The sequence below is a fragment of the Pelodiscus sinensis genome, unplaced genomic scaffold (genome assembly GCF_049634645.1).
Source record: "Pelodiscus sinensis isolate JC-2024 unplaced genomic scaffold, ASM4963464v1 ctg117, whole genome shotgun sequence".
NCBI classification, from domain to species: Eukaryota; Metazoa; Chordata; order Testudines; family Trionychidae; genus Pelodiscus; species Pelodiscus sinensis.
Genome location: NW_027465911.1, coordinates 289,362 through 309,638, shown reverse-complemented (window position 1 = coordinate 309,638; position 20,277 = coordinate 289,362). Strand labels below are relative to the sequence as shown.

At 69.4% G+C, this 20,277-nt stretch overlaps 3 protein-coding genes across 7 annotated transcripts in view; 2 read left to right on the top strand and 1 right to left on the bottom strand.

The window, feature by feature from the left end:
• Window positions 1-6: 6 nt before the first annotated feature.
• Window positions 7-10,059, top strand: LOC102452543 (GPI-anchor transamidase component GPAA1-like). 2 transcript variants are annotated; one of them, XM_075916596.1, is made up of 5 exons: window positions 7-60; window positions 4,460-4,555; window positions 4,873-5,069; window positions 7,739-7,909; window positions 9,401-10,059. In XM_075916596.1, the coding sequence occupies exons 1-5, from the start codon at window positions 19-21 to the stop codon at window positions 9,642-9,644; spliced, it is 750 nt and encodes a 249-aa protein (XP_075772711.1). In that variant the 5' UTR covers window positions 7-18; the 3' UTR covers window positions 9,645-10,059. The 2 variants fall into 2 exon arrangements, with proteins under 2 accessions (XP_075772711.1, XP_075772712.1); XM_075916597.1 differs by lacking the exons at window positions 7,739-7,909; window positions 9,401-10,059 and adding an exon at window positions 5,328-7,720.
• Window positions 10,060-10,364: 305 nt separating this feature from the next.
• On the top strand, window positions 10,365-17,045 carry LOC142824833 (cytochrome c1, heme protein, mitochondrial-like). The gene is made up of 7 exons (XM_075916602.1): window positions 10,365-10,666; window positions 13,509-13,702; window positions 13,842-13,968; window positions 14,846-15,003; window positions 15,106-15,266; window positions 15,346-15,446; window positions 16,786-17,045. Exons 1-7 carry the CDS (start codon window positions 10,571-10,573, stop codon window positions 16,888-16,890), a joined length of 942 nt encoding a protein of 313 aa, XP_075772717.1. The 5' UTR covers window positions 10,365-10,570; the 3' UTR covers window positions 16,891-17,045.
• Window positions 16,927-20,277, bottom strand: part of SHARPIN (SHANK associated RH domain interactor) — a 24,476-nt gene continuing 21,125 nt past the window's right edge. The window contains exons 13-14 of one of the 4 annotated variants that reach the window (XM_075916598.1): window positions 19,538-19,681; window positions 17,335-17,531 (exon numbers count right to left, since the gene is read on the bottom strand). In XM_075916598.1, the coding sequence (XP_075772713.1) occupies window positions 17,451-17,531; window positions 19,538-19,681 (225 nt within the window). In that variant the 3' untranslated portion in view covers window positions 17,335-17,450. Of the gene's footprint in view, window positions 17,532-19,537; window positions 19,682-20,277 lie in introns of all 4 variants that reach the window. The other 3 variants (XM_075916601.1, XM_075916599.1, XM_075916600.1) reach the window with 3 other exon arrangements.

The following is a 20,277-nucleotide window of genomic DNA, read 5'->3' as shown; positions in this document are numbered from 1 at the left end:
GTCTCCATCGGCGTCTACATGCCGGCCTTCGGCTTCCTCATCCTCGTCCTCGTCCTCAAGATATCCGGGCCCGCTGGGGGGGGCGGTGTTTCCCGGCAGGGCCCTGGACTGCGCCACCCTGCCCCACTGGGGTAGCGGTGCGCTAACCAGGCTGGCAGGAGGGGACCCCTCCCCGCTGTGCAACGCCACCACTGCCCTCTGCCCAGCCTGGGTCCTCATGAGGGGCTGGCTTGCTCAGGGGGGTCAGTGCAGGGGCCCGAGAGGGGCTCGCTCGCTCGGGGGGTCTGTCCGTGGCCGGGGGGGTCCGTGTGGGGGTCTGTGAAGGGCTCGCTCGCTCGGGGGGGTCTGTCCGTGGCCAGGGGGGTCCGTGTGGGGGCCTGTGAAAGGCTCGCTCGCTCGGGGGGGTCTGTCCGTGGCCAGGGGGGTCCGTGTGGGGGCCTGTGAAGGGCTCGCTTGCTCGGGGGGTCTGTCCGTGGCCAGGGGGGTCCGTGTGGGGGCCTGTGAAGGGCTCACTTGCTCGGGGGGTCTGTCAGTGGCCAGGGGGGTCCGTGTGGGGGTCTGTGAAGGGCTCGCTTGCTCGGGGGGTCTGTCCGTGGCCAGGGGGGTCCATGTGGGGGCCTGTGAAGGGCTCGCTTGCTCGGGGGGGTCTGTCCGTGGCCAGGGGGGTCCGTGTGGGGGACTGTGAAGGGCTCGCTCACTCGGGGGGTCTGTCCATGGCCAGGGGGGTCCGTGTGGGGGTCTGTGAAGGGCTCGCTCGCTCGGGGGGTCTGTCCGTGGCCAGGTGGGTCCATGCAGGGGCCCGAGAGGGGCTCGTTCACTCAGGGGTTCTGTCCGTGGCCAGGGGGGTCCGTGTGGGGGCCTGTGAAAGGCTCGCTCGCTCGGGGGGGTCTGTCCATGGCCAGGGGGGTCCGTGTGGGGGCCTGTGAAGGGCTCGCTCGCTCGGGGGGGTCTGTCCATGGCCAGGGGGGTCCGTGTGGGGGCCTGTGAAGGGCTCGCTCGCTCGGGGGGGTCTGTCCATGGCCAGGGGGGTCCGTGTGGGGGCCTGTGAAGGGCTCGCTCGCTCGGGGGGGTCTGTCCATGGCCAGGGGGGTCCGTGTGGGGGCCTGTGAAGGGCTCGCTCGCTCGGGGGGTCTCTCCGTGGCCAGGGGGGTCAGTGCAGGGGCCCGAGAGGGGCTCGTTCGCTCAGGGGTTCTGTCCGTGGCCAGGGGGGGTCCGTGTGGGGGCCTGTGAAGGGCTCGCTCGCTCGGGGGGGTCTGTCCATGGCCAGGGGGGTCTGTGTGGGGGCCTGTGAAGGGCTCGCTCTCTCGGGGGGGGTTGTCCTTGGCCGGGGGGTCCGTGTGGGGGCCTGTGAAGGGCTCGCTCGCTCGGGGGGGTCTGTCTGTGGCCAGGGGGGTCCGTGTGGGGGCCTGTGAAGGACTCGCTCGCTCGGGGGGGTCTGTCCGTGGCCAGGGGGGTCCGTGGGGGGGCCCGAGAGGGGCTCGCTCGCTCGGGGGGTCTGTCCGTGGCCAGGGGGGTCCGTGGGGGGGCCCGAGAGGGACTCGCTCGCTCGGGGGGGTCTGTCCGTGGCCAGGGGGGTCCGTGGGGGGGCCCGAGAGGGGCTCGCTCGCTCGGGGGGGGTCTGTCCGTGGCCAGGGGGGTCAGTGCAGGGGCCCGAGAGGGGCTCGCTCGCTCGGGGGGTCTGTCCGTGGCCAGGGGGGTCAGTGCGGGGGCCCGAGAGGGGCTCGCTCGCTCGGGGGTCTGTCCGTGGCCAGGGGGGTCAGTGCAGGGGCCCGAGAGGGGCTCGCTCGCTCGGGGGGGTCTGTCCGTGGCCAGGGGGGTCAGTGCAGGGGCCCGAGAGGGGCTCGCTCGCTCGGGGGGTCTGTCCGTGGCCAGGGGGGTCAGTGCAGGGGCCCGAGAGGGGCTCGCTCGCTCGCTCGGGGGGGTCTGTCCGTGGCCAGGGGGGTCAGTGCAGGGGCCCGAGAGGGGCTCGCTCGCTCGGGGGGTCTGTCCGTGGCCAGGGGGGTCAGTGCAGGGGCCCGAGAGGGGCTCGCTCGCTCGGGGGGTCTGTCCGTGGCCAGGGGGGTCAGTGCAGGGTCCCGAGAGGGACTCGCTCGCTCGGGGGGGTCTGTCCGTGGCCAGGGGGGTTCGTGGGGGGGCCCGAGAGGGACTCGCTCGCTCGGGGGGGTCTGTCCGTGGCCAGGGGGGTCCGTGGGGGGGCCCGAGAGGGGCTCGCTCGCTCGGGGGGTCTGTCCGTGGCCAGGGGGGTCAGTGCAGGGGCCCGAGAGGGGCTCGCTCGCTCGCTCAGGGGGGTCTGTCCGTGGCCAGGGGGGTCAGTGCAGGGGCCCGAGAGGGGCTCGCTCGCTCGGGGGGTCTGTCCGTGGCCAGGGGGGTCAGTGCAGGGTCCCGAGAGGGACTCGCTCGCTCGGGGGGGTCTGTCCGTGGCCAGGGGGGTCCGTGGGGGGGCCCGAGAGGGGCTCGCTCGCTCGGGGGGGTCTGTCCGTGGCCAGGGGGGTCAGTGCAGGGGCCCGAGAGGGGCTCGCTCGCTCGGGGGGTCTGTCCGTGGCCAGGGGGGTCCGTGGGGGGGCCCGAGAGGGGCTCGCTCGCTCGGGGGGTCTGTCCGTGGCCAGGGGGGTCAGTGCAGGGGCCCGAGAGGGGCTCGCTCGCTCGGGGGGGTCTGTCCGTGGCCAGGGGGGTCAGTGCAGGGGCCCGAGAGGGGCTCGCTCGCTTGCTCGGGGGGGTCTGTCCGTGGCCAGGGGGGTCAGTGCGGGGGCCCGAGAGGGGCTCGCTCGCTCGGGGGGTCTGTCCGTGGCCAGGGGGGTCAGTGCAGGGGCCCGAGAGGGGCTCACTCGCTCGGGGGGTCTGTCCGTGGCCAGGGGGGTCAGTGCAGGGGCCCGAGAGGGGCTCGCTCGCTCGGGGGGTCTGTCCGTGGCCAGGGGGGTCAGTGCAGGGGCCCGAGAGGGGCTCGCTCGCTTGCTCGGGGGGGTCTGTCCGTGGCCAGGGGGGTCAGTGCGGGGGCCCGAGAGGGGCTCGCTCGCTCGGGGGGTCTGTCCGTGGCCAGGGGGGTCAGTGCAGGGGCCCGAGAGGGGCTCGCTCGCTCGGGGGGGTCTGTCCGTGGCCAGGGGGGTCAGTGCAGGGGCCCGAGAGGGGCTCGCTCGCTCGGGGGGTCTGTCCGTGGCCAGGGGGGTCAGTGCAGGGGCCCGAGAGGGGCTCGCTCGCTTGCTCGGGGGGGTCTGTCCGTGGCCAGGGGGGTCAGTGCGGGGGCCCGAGAGGGGCTCGCTCGCTCGGGGGGTCTGTCCGTGGCCAGGGGGGTCAGTGCAGGGGCCCGAGAGGGGCTCGCTCGCTTGCTCGGGGGGTCTGTCCGTGGCCAGGGGGGTCAGTGCAGGGGCCCGAGAGGGACTCGCTCGCTTGCTCGGGGGGTCTGTCCGTGGCCAGGGGGGTCAGTGCAGGGGCCCGAGAGGGGCTCGCTCGCTCGGGGGGTCTGTCCGTGGCCAGGGGGGTCAGTGCGGGGGCCCGAGAGGGGCTCGCTCGCTCGGGGGGTCTGTCCGTGGCCAGGGGGGTCAGTGCAGGGGCCCGAGAGGGGCTCGCTCGCTCGGGGGGTCTGTCCGTGGCCAGGGGGGTCCGTGGGGGGGCCCGAGAGGGGCTCGCTCGCTCGGGGGGGTCTGTCCGTGGCCAGGGGGGTCCGTGGGGGGGCCCGAGAGGGGCTCGCTCGCTCGGGGGGGTCTGTCCGTGGCCAGGGGGGTCAGTGCAGGGGCCCGAGAGGGGCTCGCTCGCTCGGGGGGTCTGTCCGTGGCCAGGGGGGTCAGTGCAGGGGCCCGAGAGGGGCTCGCTCGCTCGGGGGGTCTGTCCGTGGCCAGGGGGGTCAGTGCGGGGGCCCGAGAGGGGCTCGCTCGCTCGGGGGGTCTGTCCGTGGCCAGGGGGGTCAGTGCAGGGGCCCGAGAGGGGCTCGCTCGCTCGGGGGGTCTGTCCGTGGCCAGGGGGGTCCGTGGGGGGGCCCGAGAGGGGCTCGCTCGCTCGGGGGGTCTGTCCGTGGCCAGGGGGGTCAGTGCAGGGGCCCGAGAGGGGCTCGCTCGCTCGGGGGGGTCTGTCCGTGGCCAGGGGGGTCCGTGGGGGGGCCCGAGAGGGGCTCGCTCGCTCGGGGGGTCTGTCCGTGGCCAGGGGGGTCAGTGCAGGGGCCCGAGAGGGGCTCGCTCGCTCGGGGGGTCTGTCCGTGGCCAGGGGGGTCCGTGGGGGGGCCCGAGAGGGGCTCGCTCGCTCGGGGGGTCTGGCCGTGGCCAGGGGGGTCCGTGGGGGGGCCCGAGAGGGGCTCGCTCGCTCGGGGGGGTCTGTCCGTGGCCAGGGGGGTCCGTGGGGGGGCCCGAGAGGGGCTCGCTCGCTCGGGGGGTCTGTCCGTGGCCAGGCCAGCGCAAGGGTCCCGTAGGGAAGGGGGTGCCGTGTGGCCAGCGACGTGGGCGTCTCCTGTTGGTGTCCTTGACTGCCCCACGCCCTCGACCTGTGGATGAAGCTGGGTAAATGCGCCGCAGGCCCCGAGGAGCAGCTCTGCGATGGAGACCCGGGCGCTGCCCCCGCCGCCACAGAGGTGAGGGGCCCCAGGCCCTGCTGGCGCCAGCTCACAGCTCCCCAGGCCTGAGAGCGGCTGCTGCCTCCTTCCCACCCGGCCACGCTCTGGGGCCCCGGCAGGTTCCCGTGGCTCCGCCTGTGCCAGAACATGCCACGCCCGGTGCACCTGGGCCCGGGACCTCCCACGGTGCTGGCCTGGTCAGTGGGAGGGAGGCAGATTTGGGGTCCCCCGCCCCCAACAGCTGGGATTCCCCCTGGGTGAGGCTTGTTGGGCTGGGCGCTGGCCCTGCTTCAGCGGCCCCGCTTAGCACCCCCTGCCCCTCCCCGTTCCCACAGGCATCGCGGCCCAGCCTGCTCGTCCTCATGCCGCCCCTGCTGATCTGCCACGCCACGGGCCTCACCCTCTACTTCCTGCCCGTGCTGAGCCAGCACGTGGCCACCCAGCACTTCCCCGTCTCCGAGGCAGAGGCCGTGGTGCTGACGGTCATTGCCATCTACGTGGCCGGCCTGGCGCTGCCGCACAACACACACAGGTACGTGCCACCCGGGCGGCAGGACTAGATCTATCCCCTGGGGGCCAGAGCCCAGTAAGTCAGTGGGCAGCCGGAACACCGGCTCGATGACTCTGGAGCCCTCTCTCCCAGCAGGGGGCGCTGTGGGGGGCCAGACAGGGGGCTGGCATAGAGGAACCTCTGGCCCCTGCCTCTCCCAGCAGGAGGTGTTGTGGGGGGCGGGCAGGGCTCTGGCTGGGGTTAGCCCCTGTCAATTCCAGCCCCTGCCTCTCCCAGCAGGAGGCGCTCTGACAATCCCCACGGTACAATCTGGACGGCTGAAGAAGCTGTGTCCCTCAGTTCCCCAGCCTGGGGCACCTTTGACACCGGAGAACCCCACTCCTGGTCTGCCTGCACGTGGCTCCAGCATGTAACAATCCCTCGTGAATTGTCTAACAGAGCGACCCCAGCAATTCCCAGTCCCCGACTTCCCCTGCATACGTGGGTCTTGCATTGCCCAGCCCTTTCCTGCAGGACAACACGAGCCCACAGAAAGGCCGGCGTGGCATTAATGGAATATGCTGCGCACAAGCCTTGTTCTCGCAAATGGCATTCCCGAACACCGGGCCAGACGCGCTGGGTTAGAGAAAACAGTAACACACAGGAATTCGCTGCAGGAAGGGGTCAGGTCATTACGAGGAAGGAAGGGTGAAAACCACAAGCGGTCACAAAGAACTAAGAGGCTGACTGAGCCGGAGGATTCTTCGGCACATGGGCTGGCCGTCTGGCTGGCGAAGTCCACACCTGCTGCCTTGGCTTCCACCTGCTGCTGCTGGGAGGAGAGAGGGCCTGGGAGTTTGCTCCCTTTATGGCAGTTCTCTTTGAAAACCATCTGCAGCTGGCGTTCAGGTGGCAGAGTCTGCAGGGCAGGAGCTTTCAGCTGTGTCTGCCCCAGTGTACGTTTCCTGCTGCACCTTTTCCCTGACACAGCGTGGTGCTCAGCCAGGCCAGAGCCCAGTTGATGTCTTGAGGCAACACTTGGCCTGTCTTGGAGGAACTGGGTTGTGCTCTTTTAAATCGAGTGTGTTTCAGCAATGTCATACCAAGGACTTTTATAATGGACTTCTTACAAGTGGCTGTCTAGGAAGGAGTACCGCAGAAAGCAAGCCGACGGTCATAGTGGATCACAAACAAAATACAGGAAACCCCCGCTTGTGACCGCCCGAGTTCCAACCCCCCGCTCTTACAACCATTTTTGTAAGTGTGAAAGGGGCCAAAAACCCCCGACTTACGTCCTCGGTCCCGCATTTATGACGGCGCACGACACCTATCGTAAATGAGGGTTCAACTTGTGATGCTTCCCCTGGAACTAATCGCATCACAAGTCGGGCCGCCTGTATGAGTCAACAGTGTGCTGCTGTTGCAATAAAGCAAACATGATTCTGGGTTGGATTAACAGGAGTGCTGTGAGCAAGACAGGAGAAGTCATTCTGCTCTGCTCTGCCCAGCCCTCAGCTGCAGTGCTCTCTGGCTTTGTCTACACTGCAGGGATTTTGTGCAAGAAGCTTTTTACAGAAGAGATCTTCCGCAAAAACTTCTTGCGCAAGAGCGTGCCCACAACTTAAAAGCGCATGCAAAAGTGATGTGCTTTTGCGTAAGAAAGCGTCCACACTGCACGGACACTCTTGCGCAAGAAAGCTCTGATGGCCATTCACAGAACAGCCATCAAAGTCCCTGTGCTTTCTCTGATACTCTTTTTTGCGCAAGAAACCCCTGTTGAGCAAGAATTCTTGCACAAAAAGGAGTTATTCCTCATAGAAAGAGGTAACCCTACACCGCAAAAAGCCCTCTGTTCTGCTGTTCTACTGTTCATTTTCTTGCGCAAAATCGCACTTGAGGTGGGGACGCTCTGTGGGGTTTAGGGCAAAAATGACTTTTTGTGCAAAACCCCTGTAGTGTAGACATAACCTCTGAGTGACACGTTTCAGGACAGATGTGGAGAATTTGGAGAAGGTCCAAAGAAGAGCAACAAAAACGATGAAAGGTCTAGAGAACGTGAGCTATGAGGGAAGGCTGAAAGAACTGGGCTTGTTTAGTCTGGAGAAGAGAAGACTGAGAGGGGACATGACAGTTTTCAAGAACAAAGGCGGCTGTTCCAAGGAAGAGAGAGGGGAAAAAAAGCTTTCTAGAACATAAGAACGGCCATACTGGGTCAGACCTCTGATGACAGGACAAGCAGCAGTGGGCTTAAATGGCAGGTAGAGGGGTTTAGTTTGGACATTAGGAAAAAATTCCTACCTGTTAGGGTATTCAAACACTGGGATAAATTGCTCAGGGAGGTTGTGGTTTTTCTATCAGTGGGGTGTTTAGAGCAGGTTGGACAGACAGTTGTCAGGGATACTTAGTCCTGCCTTGAGTGCAAAGGGCTGGACTCATGACCTCTTGCGCTCCCTTCCATGCCCATGATTCTATTAACTTTACATAGTGTTGCCACACGTTTTACGAGGACACTAATGATCAGCATATTATGAATTTTCACATGACGCCTCATGACTTTGTACAGAACCAAATATCGTTGTGTAGGAAGGAAGAATGGAGAAGGTCACAGGGTGCTGTAGAAGTTGGTCCCATTGTTTTTCTCCTGTGTCTAAGTCCTTGCCATGGGGCTAGCAGGCAGCTGGAGGGCTGATAGCCATGTCTCTGCTCTGCAGGGTGCTGACCGGCTGTGGGAGTGAACGTGGCTGGATGACCCTTAAGCTGCTGTCCCTGCTGTACTTGGCCATGCAGCTGGGCTGCATCGCTCTCATTAACTTCTCCCTGGGCTTCCTGCTGGCTGTCACCATGGTGCCTGTTGCAGCCATCGTCCAGCCGAAAGGCCCCAAGTAAGTGACACCTGCCCACCTCCCCGTGAGGCACCATGGCCACCTGATCCGGGCCTGGCCATGAGTGGCAGGGGCTCTGTGGCCAGTCCCATCCAAGCGGGGTGTCGCTCTGCCCCGGGATGGGTCCTGGCTTGGGCACAGGCAGGATCTCTGGGAGGCTTTCACAGCCAGTTCAGGGCAGACTGGCAATCCCTTCCCCTACCAGGGACCATGCCCGCAGGGCTCCTTAGAGCAGTGTTTCTCAACCTTGGTTAATGAAGTACCCCTTAAAAATAAGTACCCCCCAGTATCTAGTTTTCAGACACACACGACTTTTTTCTACCTTTGCAACACATTTGTTTAAACAGCTTCATCGTAGCTGGGCGGGCGATGCCATTTTGGGTGTAAAAAGGACAAAAATAATAAAGCGCCGTGAGGCTTAAAACAAAACCTCAGTTTTCTCCAAATTTCAGTGGTGGTGACCCCCCCCCCCCCAGACTTCTCGAGTACCCCATAGCGTACCTGTACCACTGGGTGAGAAACACTGCACTAGGGGATGTCACGTTCCTGCTGCCCTTTGTCATGTCTCTGCAACCAGCCTCTCCCAGCAGGGGGTGCTGGAGGGAGCTCCTGTCCCCTCCAGCCTCTCATAACACCCCCTGCTGGGGGAGTAGGGCGGGAGTCCTGGGAGCTGTGTGTGGGGGGGGGGGGTCCTGGCTGCTCTAGTCCCAGCCTCTCCCAGCAGGGGGTGCTGTAGGGAGCTCCTGTCCCCTCCAGCCTCTCATAACACCCCCTGCTGGGGGAGTAGGGCCGGAGTCCTGGGAGCTGTGTGTGGGGGGGGGGGGGGTCCTGGCTGCTCTAGTTCCAGGCTCTGCCAGCAGGGGGTGCTGGAGGGAGCTCCTGTCCCCTCCAGCCTCTCATAACACCCCCTGCTGGGGGAGTAGGGCGGGAGTCCTGGGAGCTGTGTGTGTGTGGGGGGGGGGGGGTCCTGGCTGCTCTAGTCCCAGCCTCTCCCAGCAGGTGGTGCTGTAGGGAGCTCCTGTCCCCTCCAGCCTCTCATAACACCCCCTGCTGGGGGAGTAGGGCCGGAGTCCTGGGAGCTGTGTGTGGGGGGGGGGGTCCTGGCTGCTCTAGTTCCAGGCTCTGCCAGCAGGGGGTGCTGGAGGGAGCTCCTGTCCCCTCCAGCCTCTCATAACACCCCCTGCTGGGGGAGTAGGGCCGGAGTCCTGGGAGCTCTGTGTGTGTGGGGGGGGGGGGTCCTGGCTGCTCTAGTCCCAGGCTCTGCCAGCAGGGGGTGCTGGAGGGAGCTCCTGTCCCCTCCAGCCTCTCATAACACCCCCTGCTGGGGGAGTAGGGCGGGAGTCCTGGGAGCTGTGTGTGTGTGGGGGGGGGGGTCCTGGCTGCTCTAGTCCCAGGCTCTGCCAGCAGGGGGTGCTGGAGGGAGCTAGCAGCAGCACTGGGAGTTGCCTAGCCTGCTGGCTGCTTTGACCCCTGCTTGTGTCTGTCTCCCAGGTATCTCTATGCAGTGCTCTTGGTCCTGGTCACACCAGCTGTCACCCTCCTGCTCAGCATTGCCCTGTACCAGGAGCTGATCGAGTACCCGGTCTCAGCGCTGGAGTGCTGGCAGCTCTTCCTGCAGGCGGTGGCCGAGGGCCTGCTGGACCACTACCTCTACGGCTCCATCGTCTTCCCCTTCATCGCCCTCTTCGTCTACCCCTGCTGGCTGCTGCTCTGGAACGTTCTCTTCTGGAAGTAGCCAGGCCCCGCAGCTCCTGGGAGCAGAGGGGCTGCTGACTGGACCCCCACCTGGCCACTGGATCCCAGGATCCGGGACTGGCCCTGGAGCCTCACTGGAGTCTGGGGCCTTTATTCTGGAGAGGGAGCCCTGTGCTGTCCTGGGTGCTGCAGCAGGGGTCCGTTCCCTGGCCTTGTGCTCAGTGGCTGGAAAAGTGGCGCCTGGGCCCTGGGGCCTGGGCTGCCTGCTCTGAGCTGGGCGTGGCCCTTGCACGCTGGGGCCTGGGCCTGAGGGTGGCAGCTGCCGGGCAGGGCAGGAGCCGGGTGTTCCCATGGCCGGGGCAGCTGGACGGCCTGATGCTGGGGGGGGGGGCGCGGCCCCGGGGCAGCCTGGCGGGTCGGTGCGAAGGCTCCTTGAAATAAAGTTAAAACCTTCAGCCGCGTGGGGTGGTGCGGGGCTGGGGCGGGGGGGCTGCAGGCGCCTGCCTGGGAACGGGGGGGGGAGGGGGGCGGGGCAGCCAGTTCACACTGGAGGGGGGGCCACAGGCTGGGGAGGAAGGGAGTAGCGGGGGGGGGGGGGCGTCGCGGGGGGGGCGGGGGTGGAGTAGCCCGGGGGGGCGGGGGGGAGTAGCGGGGGGGGGGCGGGGGTGGAGTAGCCCGGAGGGGCGGGGGTGGAGTAGCCCGGGGGGGCGGGGGGAGTAGCGGGGGGGGGGCGGGGGTGGAGTAGCCCGGGGAGGCGGGGGGGGGGGTCTCCCGTTTCCGGCCTGGGGCTGGCTCAGGAGCTGGGGGCGGGCCCAAGCCCGGGATTATCTTCCGCGGCGCTCCCGGCTGTGGTGACGTCAGAGGATATCCGGTGGGCGCGAGCTCCGCCCCTTCCCCTCTCGGCCGCCGTAGGCCGGGGCCGCGCGGTGCACGCTGGGAGTCAGGCGGACCCGGCTGCTCTCCAAGATGGCGGCGCTGTCGGCGGCGCGGTGCCTGGTGCTGCGGGTCCGGGGCGGCCCCCTCCTGCCGCCGCCGCCCGGGCCCCGCCTGCGGCCCCCCCAGGTGAGCCCCCCCCGCCGCGAGCCCCCCCTCGGCCCCGCGCCGCGGCCCCGCCCCCCCGGCCCTGAAGGTCACCGGGGCGCGGCGTCCGCGGGGTGGATCTGGCCCCCCCGCCCCCCCCGGCCGGCTCCTTTCCCGGGAGCGGGGGGGTCAGCGCCCCCCCCGGCCCGCCGGGCCCTGCTGCTGGGCCCCGGGGAGCGGCTGCCGAGGGCCCGCGGGGCCGGGGCCGATTCGCCCCCCGCAATGGGCCGGGCTCAGGCGACGGGCGCGATCGCACAACCCGCGGAACTCCTCGCCGCGGCGCCGCGACAGCCACGTTCAGCCTCGGGCTGCGCGAAGCTGGGATCGGACACTGGGCAGCGCCCCACGAACTGCCCCGCCCGCCCCGCCCCGCCGGGCTCCGGCCTTGGCCGCGGGGGGGTCGGGCCTTGGGGCGGGGGGGTCCGGCCTTGGCCGCGGGGGGGTCCGGCCTTGGGGCGGGAGGCGCGTCAGGGCTCCCCAGGGCCGCCGCTGGGCGCTGAGGGGCGGGGGCTGGAGCCGAGCAGCCGGCTGCGGGCGCCCCGCTGGGTCGGACCCAGGCCCGCGGGTTCTCCACCCCCGCTGTCCTGGGGAAATGGCCGGTGCGCCCGCCGGGGGGCTGCTGGGACCCCTGGGGCATCAGGATCCTTCCTGCCCTCAAGCTCGGTGAAGCAGCGGCCTGGGGAGCGGCCATGACTGGGCCTGGGCCCCTGCTTAGCTCCGCACCCGCCGGGTGTGCCTGGCTCCAGGCCCTGCGCTCAGCCCAGGGCTTTCGGGGGGGCTGGTGGCTGCAGCAGGGTCCGTGGGTACTGGATGGGGCCGCGCTCTGCTCTGTTGTGTCGGCCTGGCTGTGTCCTCGCCTTGTCAGTGACAAGCTGCCACCCCAAGCTCTGTGGGGCTTGTTGAAACGGGCTCCTGTGTCCATATGATGCTCCCAGCACTGGCCTCTGGGCCCCGTTGCCCTGCAGGGACTGAAGACCACCCAGCATGTGATCGAAATTAAAGACCCTTATTTTAAAACATTTTAAATTCGAGTTGAAATTGACGATCTCTGCTAAGGCCCAAACTAGCTGTGACCTATTAAGATGGTGTAAGTCGGGGGGAGGGATAGCTCAGTGGTTTGAGCATTGGCCTGCTAAACCCAGGGCTGTGAGTTCAATCCTTGCGGAGGCTATTTAGGGATTTGGGGCAAAAATTTGTCAGGGATGGTGCTTAGTCCTGCTGTGAAGGCAGGGGACTGGACTCAATGACCTTGCAAGGTCCCTTCCAGTTCTAGGAGATAGGCAGCTCCAATACTTTAATTTAAGTGTGACTGTGTAGTCGGAGTTCCCCGATCCTGAACCCCGTAGCAGCCAGAACAGCCTCCACCAGCCAGTAGAATAGGGAGGGGTGTATTGATTTTCCAGAATACAGCACAGATGTGATGTGGAATAGGAGGGGGGCTAGGATGCTCCAGGCCCCTCCAAGCCCCTTCCCCCCAGGCTGCCTCCATCATGTTTCCAGCCCCAGACTCCCTCCTCCTACCCCATGTCCTTACTTTGTTCCAACCTCCTTCCCTCCCCTCAGTCAGAACCAGGCAGGCCAGTGTCTGGCCCCCCTCCTGGGCCGTGCTCACAGACAGGGCCCGTAGGGGACAGCCCCAGCCTAGCGCCCAGCAAAGTGCCCCCCTACATCACAGTAAGTGATAGAAAACAGCGTTGCGCTGTGCATGTCCACCAGGGAAGTTTAGGGAGAGCCAGGCTTTTGAATGGAGTCGCTGGCAAAGCACCAGGGTCCTAAGCCTCTGGGCGTCTCGTGCTAGCTCAGGGCAGCCTTCCCCCGTGAATCACACCCAGGCGAGAGGCTGAGGCCTGCCTGCTCTAGAACCCTGACTAGCCACCAGCAGCGGTTCCTTCGTTATCCTTGTTTGCCCGGGACTCGGTTTCAAATGCAGCATGTACGTGGGGGAATCCGCCATGCTCCAGGCAGCGAGTCCGAAAGGGCCGGCGCTCCTCAATTCCCAGTCCATCCCGATGGCAGCGCAGCGGAGAACCCCGTAAAGCGCCAGTCGCAGCGCGGCGAGCCGGGGCCTCTGGCTACAGACCGTCTAGCCCAGCGGTTCCAAACTTTCTGGCATCACGCCCCCCTTCTTGATTTTTGAAAAATCCTCATCTCCCCTCCCCCTCTGCCCCCATAGCAGCAAAACTTGTTAAGCAAAAAAAAAAGGAAAAAAGGAACTGAACAGGGCAGCAGAATTTGATGGGGGGGGGGGGATGAGGTTGCATTGCCTCGTGCCCCCCCTGGAATTTCTTCACTCCCCCGTTTGGGAACCCAGGCAGCTGCACTGGGGGCGTGGTGCCTCCGTTGGGTAGAGCCCGGCCCGTGCCGGTCACTGCTCCCACTCGTCCCCTTCTCCTGCCGGGGTGCAGAGCTGTGCTGTGCTGCGGGGGGTCACATCTCACCGAGGAGGCCCTCTAGGATGGGGCTGGTGACTGGCCTGTGCCCCCTGCTCGCCCACCGGCTGCAGGGGAGATCAGTGGGCCTGGGCTTTCCACAGTGCTGGGAAGGAGCGCTGGGGGGCCCGGGGCCCACATGGAGGTCTCACTCCACGGGCCTGGTGCTGGCCGGCTTAAAGGGAACCCACCCAGCAGGGAGCTCACCCCCCGCTAGCATTCCAGGGCACCCAGCCAGCTCCCCTCACGCAGCAGGGGCCCCCTAGGTGGGCGCAGGCCAGTGTCTCCGGCCTGTCGGGGGGCCCGGCCTGTGCACCCACAGCCTGCTTGCCCCCCCTTTCCCGGGCAGAGGCAGGTTCCAAAGGTGGGCCGCTGATGGGGCTCGTCTGTTCCAGGCCAGCCTGTCGTCGCTGTCGGGTCTGTCCCGCGGCAGGAAGGTGGCGCTGTCTGCGCTGGGCGTGCTGGCCGCCGGCGGCGCGGGGCTGGCCCTGGCCCTGCACACGGCCGTGAGCGCTGGGGACCTGCTGCTTCACCCTCCCAACTACGCCTGGAGCCACAGCGGCCTGCTGTCCTCCCTGGACCACAGCAGGTATGGGGCGTCCGGCCGGGTTCACTGCGTCCCCAGCCCCCCAGCGCAGGTCTCCCGGGTAACGGGGCCCCCCAGCTCTGGGCTCCCGTGGGGCCTGCTGTGACTCCGCTGCCCCACCGGGCCCTTTCCTTCCTCCCAGCGCCCGGCGCGGCTACCAGGTCTACAAGCAGGTGTGCGCCGCCTGCCACAGCATGGAGTACGTGGCCTTCCGCAACCTCATCGGCGTCACCCACACCGAGGAGGAGGCCAAGGCCTTGGCCATGGAGGTGAGTGGCTGGGGGCTCCCGCTGGCTGCTGGCCGCTGCCCCCCAGGCCTGGGCATGCGGCACTGGGGGCGGGAGTTGGCCCCTCACCTGTGGCGAGGGCACGTGGGAGAGGGAGAGCTCAGTGCTCGGGGGGGGGGGGGGGGGCTGAGTGCCGGCTCTGGGGCGTGATGCCCTCCACAGGGTTCAGAGGCCCATGAGTCTCTGCTCAGTGCCCTTGACAGGGTCTAAGCACCCTTGGGGGGCGGAGGCCTGTGGGCCCTGGCTCAGTGCTCAGGGGAGGGGGCTCGGCACGCTTGGGGGGGCAGAGGACTGTGGGTCCTGGCTCAGTGCTCTCCACAGGGGCTGGGGGGGGGAGGGGGAAGAGGCCTGCGGGGAGGCTCAGTGCGCTCAGGGGGGGGGTGAGGGGGGCTCAGCGCACCGGGGGGCCAGAGGCTCTCTGGGGGGGCTCAGCGCACTTGGGGGAGCAGAGGCCCATGGGGAGGCTCAGCGCGCCGGGGGGGGCAGAGGCCCTCTGGGGGGGCTCAGCGCACTGGGAGGGGCTCAGCACCCCGGGGGGGGGGCAGAGGCCCTCTGGGGAGGCTCAGTGCACCGGGGGGACAGAGGCCCTCTGGGGGGGGGCTTAGCGCATTTGGGGGGGGCAGAGGCCCGTGGGGGGGCTCAGTGCGCTGGGGGGGGCAGAGGCCCTGGGGGGGCTCAGCATGCCGGGGGGGGCAGAGGCCCGCGGCCCCAGCTCAGTGCACCGGGGGGAGGCTCAGTGCGCTGGGGGGCAGAGGCCCTCTGGGGGGGGCTCAGCGCGCCGGGGGGGGGCTCAGCGCGCCGGGGGGAGCACCGGGGGGGCCAGAGGCCCGCGGCCCCAGCTCAGTGCGGTCTGGCGCAGGTGGAGGTGGTCGACGGCCCTGACGACAATGGCGAGATGTTCACGCGCCCGGGCAAGCTGTCCGATTACTTCCCCAATCCCTACCCCAACCCCGAGGCGGCGCGAGCGGCCAACAATGGGGCACTGCCCCCCGACCTGAGCTACATCGTCAACGCCAGGTGAGGCTTCCTGCGGCTGCTGTGGGGGGCCCAGGGCTGGAGCAGTGCATGCTGGGACAGGCTGAGCCCGGGCTGCTCTCTCTCCCCGGCCTTGTCTTCCAGGCACGGGGGTGAGGACTACGTGTTCTCCCTCCTCACCGGCTACTGCGACCCGCCCACCGGGGTGGAGGTCAGGGAGGAGCTGCACTACAACCCTTACTTCACCGGGCAGGCCATCGCCATGGCGCCCCCCATCTACAACGAGATCCTGGAGTTCGAGGACGGTAAGAGGCGCTAGGGCCTGGCTGGCCCCCCCGGGCCCCCCCCGGGCCCCTGGGCCCCATTGACTCTCCTCTCTGCCAGGGACCCCGGCCACCATGTCCCAGATCGCCAAAGACGTCTGCACGTTCCTGCGGTGGGCGGCGGAGCCGGAGCACGACGACCGCAAACGCATGGGCATGAAGGTCGGTGCCTGCCCGGGCGCTGGGGGCGGGGGGGCCTGGCCCGGGCGTCTCGGTGATTCCTGCTGCCCCTGGGACTCTTGGGGTGGGGGTGGGGCCTGGCCTGGCCTGGGTGTCTCCTGCTGGCCCCAGGGCGCTTGGGATGGGGCCTGGCCTGGCCTGGGCGTCTCCTGCTGGCCCCAGGGCGCTTGGGGTGGGGGTGGGGCCTGGCCTGGCCTGGGCGTCTCCTGCTGGCCCCAGGGCGCTTGGGATGGGCGGGGGGGCCTGGCCTGGGCGTCTCCTGCTGGCCCCAGGGCGCTTGGGATGGGGCGGGGGGGCCTGGCCTGGGCGTCTCCTGCTGGCCCCAGGGCGCTTGGGATGGGGCGGGGGGGCCTGGCCAGGGTGTCTCCTGCTGGCCCCAGGGCGCTTGGGGTGGGGGTGGGGCCTGGCCTGGCCTGGGCGTCTCCTGCTGGCCCCAGGGCGCTTGGGGTGGGGGTGGGGCCTGGCCTGGCCTGGGCGTCTCCTGCTGGCCCCAGGGCGCTTGGGGTGGGGGTGGGGCCTGGCCTGGCCTGGGCGTCTCCTGCTGGCCCCAGGGCGCTTGGGGTGGGGGTGGGGCCTGGCCTGGGCGTCTCCTGCTGGCCCCAGGGCGCTTGGGGTGGGGGTGGGGCCTGGCCTGGGCGTCTCCTGCTGGCCCCAGGGCACTTGGGATGGGGCGGGGGGGCCTGGCCAGGGTGTCTCCTGCTGGCCCCAGGGCGCTTGGGATGGGGCGGGGGGGCCTGGCCAGGGTGTCTCCTGCTGGCCCCAGGGCGCTTGGGATGGGGCGGGGGGGCCTGGCCAGGGTGTCTCCTGCTGGCCCCAGGGCGCTTGGGGTGGGGGTGGGGCCTGGCCTGGCCTGGGCGTCTCCTGCTGGCCCCAGGGCGCTTGGGGTGGGGGTGGGGCCTGGCCTGGCCTGGGCGTCTCCTGCTGGCCCCAGGGCGCTTGGGGTGGGGGTGGGGCCTGGCCTGGCCTGGGCGTCTCCTGCTGGCCCCAGGGCGCTTGGGGTGGGAGTGGAGCCTGGCCTGGGCGTCTCCTGCTGGCCCCAGGGCGCTTGGGGTGGGGGTGGGGCCTGGCCTGGGCGTCTCCTGCTGGCCCCAGGGCACTTGGGATGGGGCGGGGGGGCCTGGCCAGGGTGTCTCCTGCTGGCCCCAGGGCGCTTGGGATGGGGCGGGGGGGCCTGGCCAGGGTGTCTCCTGCTGGCCCCAGGGCGCTTGGGATGGGCGGGGGGGCCTGGCCTGGGCGCTTGGGATGGGCGGGGGGGCCTGGCCTGGGGGTCTCGGCACGCGGGGCTCAGGGCAGGGCCTGCCGCCTCCTGTTTCCTCCCCAGACGCTGATGATCCTGGGTCTCCTGCTGCCCCTCATCTATTACCTGAAGCGCCACAAGTGGTCGGTACTGAAGAGCAGGAAGGTCGCCTACCGGCCCCCCAAGTAAGCGCAGGCGGCTGGACAGACGGACGGCACCGCCCACTCCTCATGCCACGTTACTCGTATTTAATCCCTCTCCTCGGACAGCCGCTCGCTAGGCCTGGGGAAGGGCTGGCGCCGCTGTCCGAGCGCCCGCGGGGGAAATAAACCTTGGCTCTTCCATGGGGCGTGTGCTGTGCTGTGTGGGCGCAGGCCCTGGGCCTCTGCGTGCCGGGGATGCCAAGGCCGTCGCAAAGGCCCTGCTGGGAGCAGGGAGGGGCCACGGGTGGGGGGGTGTCTGTGAGCAGCCCCCTCCCCCCTCTTGGGATAGAACCCCCACCCCCGCACGCAGGCCCATGCCGGTGAACGCTTCCTGGCCGGGTGGGGGACAGCCTGGGGTGGGCTCACCCAGGGTCCATTGCAGGCAGCTGGGCAGATCAACCCCCCCAACTAGTATGGCCCCAGCCCAGGGTGTGGGCCCAGTGAGAGCAGGCCGGGGGGGCGCCCTTGGGCAATGCTGGCGGGAGGAGGATGTCGGCGGGGGGGGGGGGGGGGCGAAGACCCAGGCGTGCCCACGGCGCAGGCCCCTCAGTGGCAGTTCTGGCAGTGCGGGTGACACCTCTGCCCATCCACGTTGCAGCGGCAGCCTCCGCTAGTGTCGCCTGGGCCCTGGGGGGAAAGGGGGCAGCGGTCAGACGGGCCTGGGGGGCAGCAGTCAGACGGGCCTGGGGGGGAAAAGGGGCAGCGGTCAGACGGGCCTGGGGGGCAGCGGTCAGACGGGCCTGGGGGGGAAAAGGGGCAGCAGTCAGACAGGCCTGGGGGGGAAAGGGGCAGCAGTCAGACGGGCCTGGGGGCAGGGGGAGGCAGCGGTCAGACGGGCCTGGGGGGGAAAGGGCAGCGGTCAGACGGGCCTGGGGGGCAGCGGTCAGACGGGCCTGGGGGGGGAAAGGGGCAGCAGTCAGACGGGCCTGGGGGCAGGGGGAGGCAGCGGTCAGACGGGCCTGGGGGGGAAAGGGGGCAGCGGTCAGACGGGCCTGGGGGGCAGCGGTCAGACGGGCCTGGGGGGGGAAAGGGGCAGCAGTCAGACGGGCCTGGGGGGCAGCGGTCAGACGGGCCTGGGGGGGAAAGGGGGCAGCGGTCAGACGGGCCTAGAGGGCAGGGGGGGGCAGCGGTCAGACGGGCCTGGGGGGCAGGGGGGGGCAGCGGTCAGACGGGCCTGGGGGCAAGGGGAGGCAGCGGTCAGACGGGCCTGGGGCAGGGGGAGGCAGCGGTCAGACGGGCCTGGGGGGGAAAGGGGGCAGCGGTCAGACGGGCCTGGGGGGCAGCGGTCAGACGGGCCTGGGGGGGGAAAGGGGCAGCAGTCAGACGGGCCTGGGGGGCAGCAGTCAGACGGGCCTGGGGGGGAAAAGGGGCAGCGGTCAGACGGGCCTGGGGGGCAGCGGTCAGACGGGCCTGGGGGGGAAAAGGGGCAGCAGTCAGACAGGCCTGGGGGGCAGGGGGAGGCAGTGGTCAGACGGGCCTGGGGGGGAAAGGGGGCAGCGGTCAGACGGGCCTGGGGGGCAGCGGTCAGACGGGCCTGGGGGGGAAAAGGGGCAGCGGTCAGACGGGCCTGGGGGGCAGCGGTCAGACGGGCCTGGGGGGGAAAAGGGGCAGCAGTCAGACGGGCCTGGGGGGCAGCGGTCAGACGGGCCTGGGGGGGAAAAGGGGCAGCAGTCAGACGGGCCTGGGGGGCAGCGGTCAGACGGGCCTGGGGGGGAAAAGGGGCAGCGGTCAGACGGGCCTGGGGGGCAGCGGTCAGACGGGCCTGGGGGGGAAAAGGGGCAGCAGTCAGACAGGCCTGGGGGGCAGGGGGAGGCAGTGGTCAGACGGGCCTGGGGGGGAAAGGGGGCAGCGGTCAGACGGGCCTGGGGGGCAGCGGTCAGACGGGCCTGGGGGGGAAAAGGGGCAGCGGTCAGACGGGCCTGGGGGGCAGCGGTCAGACGGGCCTGGGGGGGAAAAGGGGCAGCAGTCAGACGGGCCTGGGGGGCAGGGGGAGGCAGCGGTTGACGGGCAGGGGGAGGCAGTGGTCAGACGGGCCTGGGGGGCAGGGGGAGGCAGTGGTCAGACGGGCCTGGGGGGGAAAGGGGGCAGCGGTCAGACGGGCCTGGGGGGCAGGGGGAGGCAGCGGTCAGACGGGCCTGGGGCAGGGGGAGGCAGCGGTTGACGGGCAGGGGGAGGCAGTGGTCAGACGGGCCTGGGGGGCAGGGGGAGGCAGTGGTCAGACGGGCCTGGGGGGGAAAGGGGGCAGCGGTCAGACGGGCCTGGGGGGCAGGGGGAGGCAGCGGTCAGATGGGCCGGGGGGCAGGGGGAGGCAGGGGTCAGACAGGCCGGGGGGGGGGCAAGGGTCAGATAGATGGGCCCAGCAGGGGCTGCTTGGAAGGGGCCTTCAGGCACATCCCTGGCGTTGGCGGGGGGGGGGGGGGGGGGGAAGAAGAGGCCACTGGGCCAGGCTGGTGGCAGGGCTGGGGAGGAAGTGTGGGAAGGGGCCTGCTGTTCAAGGCCCCCCCCCCCCCCCCCCCCCCGGGAGCCCAGCTGCCCCCTGGGAACTGCTGGAGGCAGCAGGGGGTGGCAGTGGGGGCCGGCCCCCCCCCGGGAGGCGCTTTGGAGCCAGGGCTGCGTGCCCGGTGCCAGCTCACCGCAGGTCCCCAGCGCGGCCCCTTGGTCACCCAGCAGATCTCCGTCTGGCACAGGGGGCAGCGGAGCCAGTCGCAGCCGGCTGCCTTCTGCACCGTGACCCGGCACACGGGGCAGGGCATGGCCTCGCCCGCCTGCACCAGCCTCTGCAGGGAGAGGCAGCTCTGTCAGGCCGTGCCCCGGAGTGCCGCAGCGCCCCCCCCTGCACTCGGCACGGCCAGCCCCCTAGCATGGAGACCAGAGCTGGGCTGGCAGGGGCTGCGGGGTAGGAGTGGGGGGCACTGGCGGGGCTAGGGAGGCGGGGCTGTGGGGCAGGAGTGGGGGGCACTGGCGGGGCTAGGGAGGCGGGGCTGTGGGGCGGGAGTGGGGGGCACTGGTGGGGCTAGGGAGGCGGGGCTGCAGGGCGGGACTGGGGGGCACAGGAGGGGCGGCGGGGCTAGGGAGGCGGGGCTATGGGGCGGGAGTGGGGGGCACTGGCAGGGCTAGGGAGGCGGGGCTGTGGGGCGGGAGTGGGGGGCACTGGCGGGGCTAGGGATGCCGGGCTGTGGGGCGGGAGTGGGGGGCACTGGTGGGGCTAGGGAGGCGGGGCTGTGGGGCAGGAGCGGGGGGCACTGGCAGGGCTAGGGAGGCGGGGCTGTGGGGCGGGAGCGGGGGGCACAGGAGGGGCGGCGGGGCTAGGGAGGCGTGGCTATGGGGCGGGAGTGGGGGGCACTGGTGGGGCTAGGGAGGCGGGGCTGTGGGG

What these genes read in the sequence shown, in the direction of transcription:
- LOC102452543 (XM_075916596.1), top strand. Translation starts at nt 19, where the DNA reads ATGCCGGCCTTCGGCTTCCTCATCCTCGTCCTCGTCCTCAAG. An exon ending in CTGCCCCCGCCGCCACAGAG is followed by an intron (nt 4,556 to 4,872) that starts GTGAGGGGCCCC and finishes CCGTTCCCACAG; the next exon opens with GCATCGCGGCCCAGCCTGCT. An exon ending in CTGCCGCACAACACACACAG is followed by an intron (nt 5,070 to 7,738) that starts GTACGTGCCACC and finishes TCTGCTCTGCAG; the next exon opens with GGTGCTGACCGGCTGTGGGA.
- LOC142824833 (XM_075916602.1), top strand. Translation starts at nt 10,571, where the DNA reads ATGGCGGCGCTGTCGGCGGCGCGGTGCCTGGTGCTGCGGGTCCGGGGC. An exon ending in CCCGCCTGCGGCCCCCCCAG is followed by an intron (nt 10,667 to 13,508) that starts GTGAGCCCCCCC and finishes CGTCTGTTCCAG; the next exon opens with GCCAGCCTGTCGTCGCTGTC. An exon ending in GATCCTGGAGTTCGAGGACG is followed by an intron (nt 15,267 to 15,345) that starts GTAAGAGGCGCT and finishes CCTCTCTGCCAG; the next exon opens with GGACCCCGGCCACCATGTCC.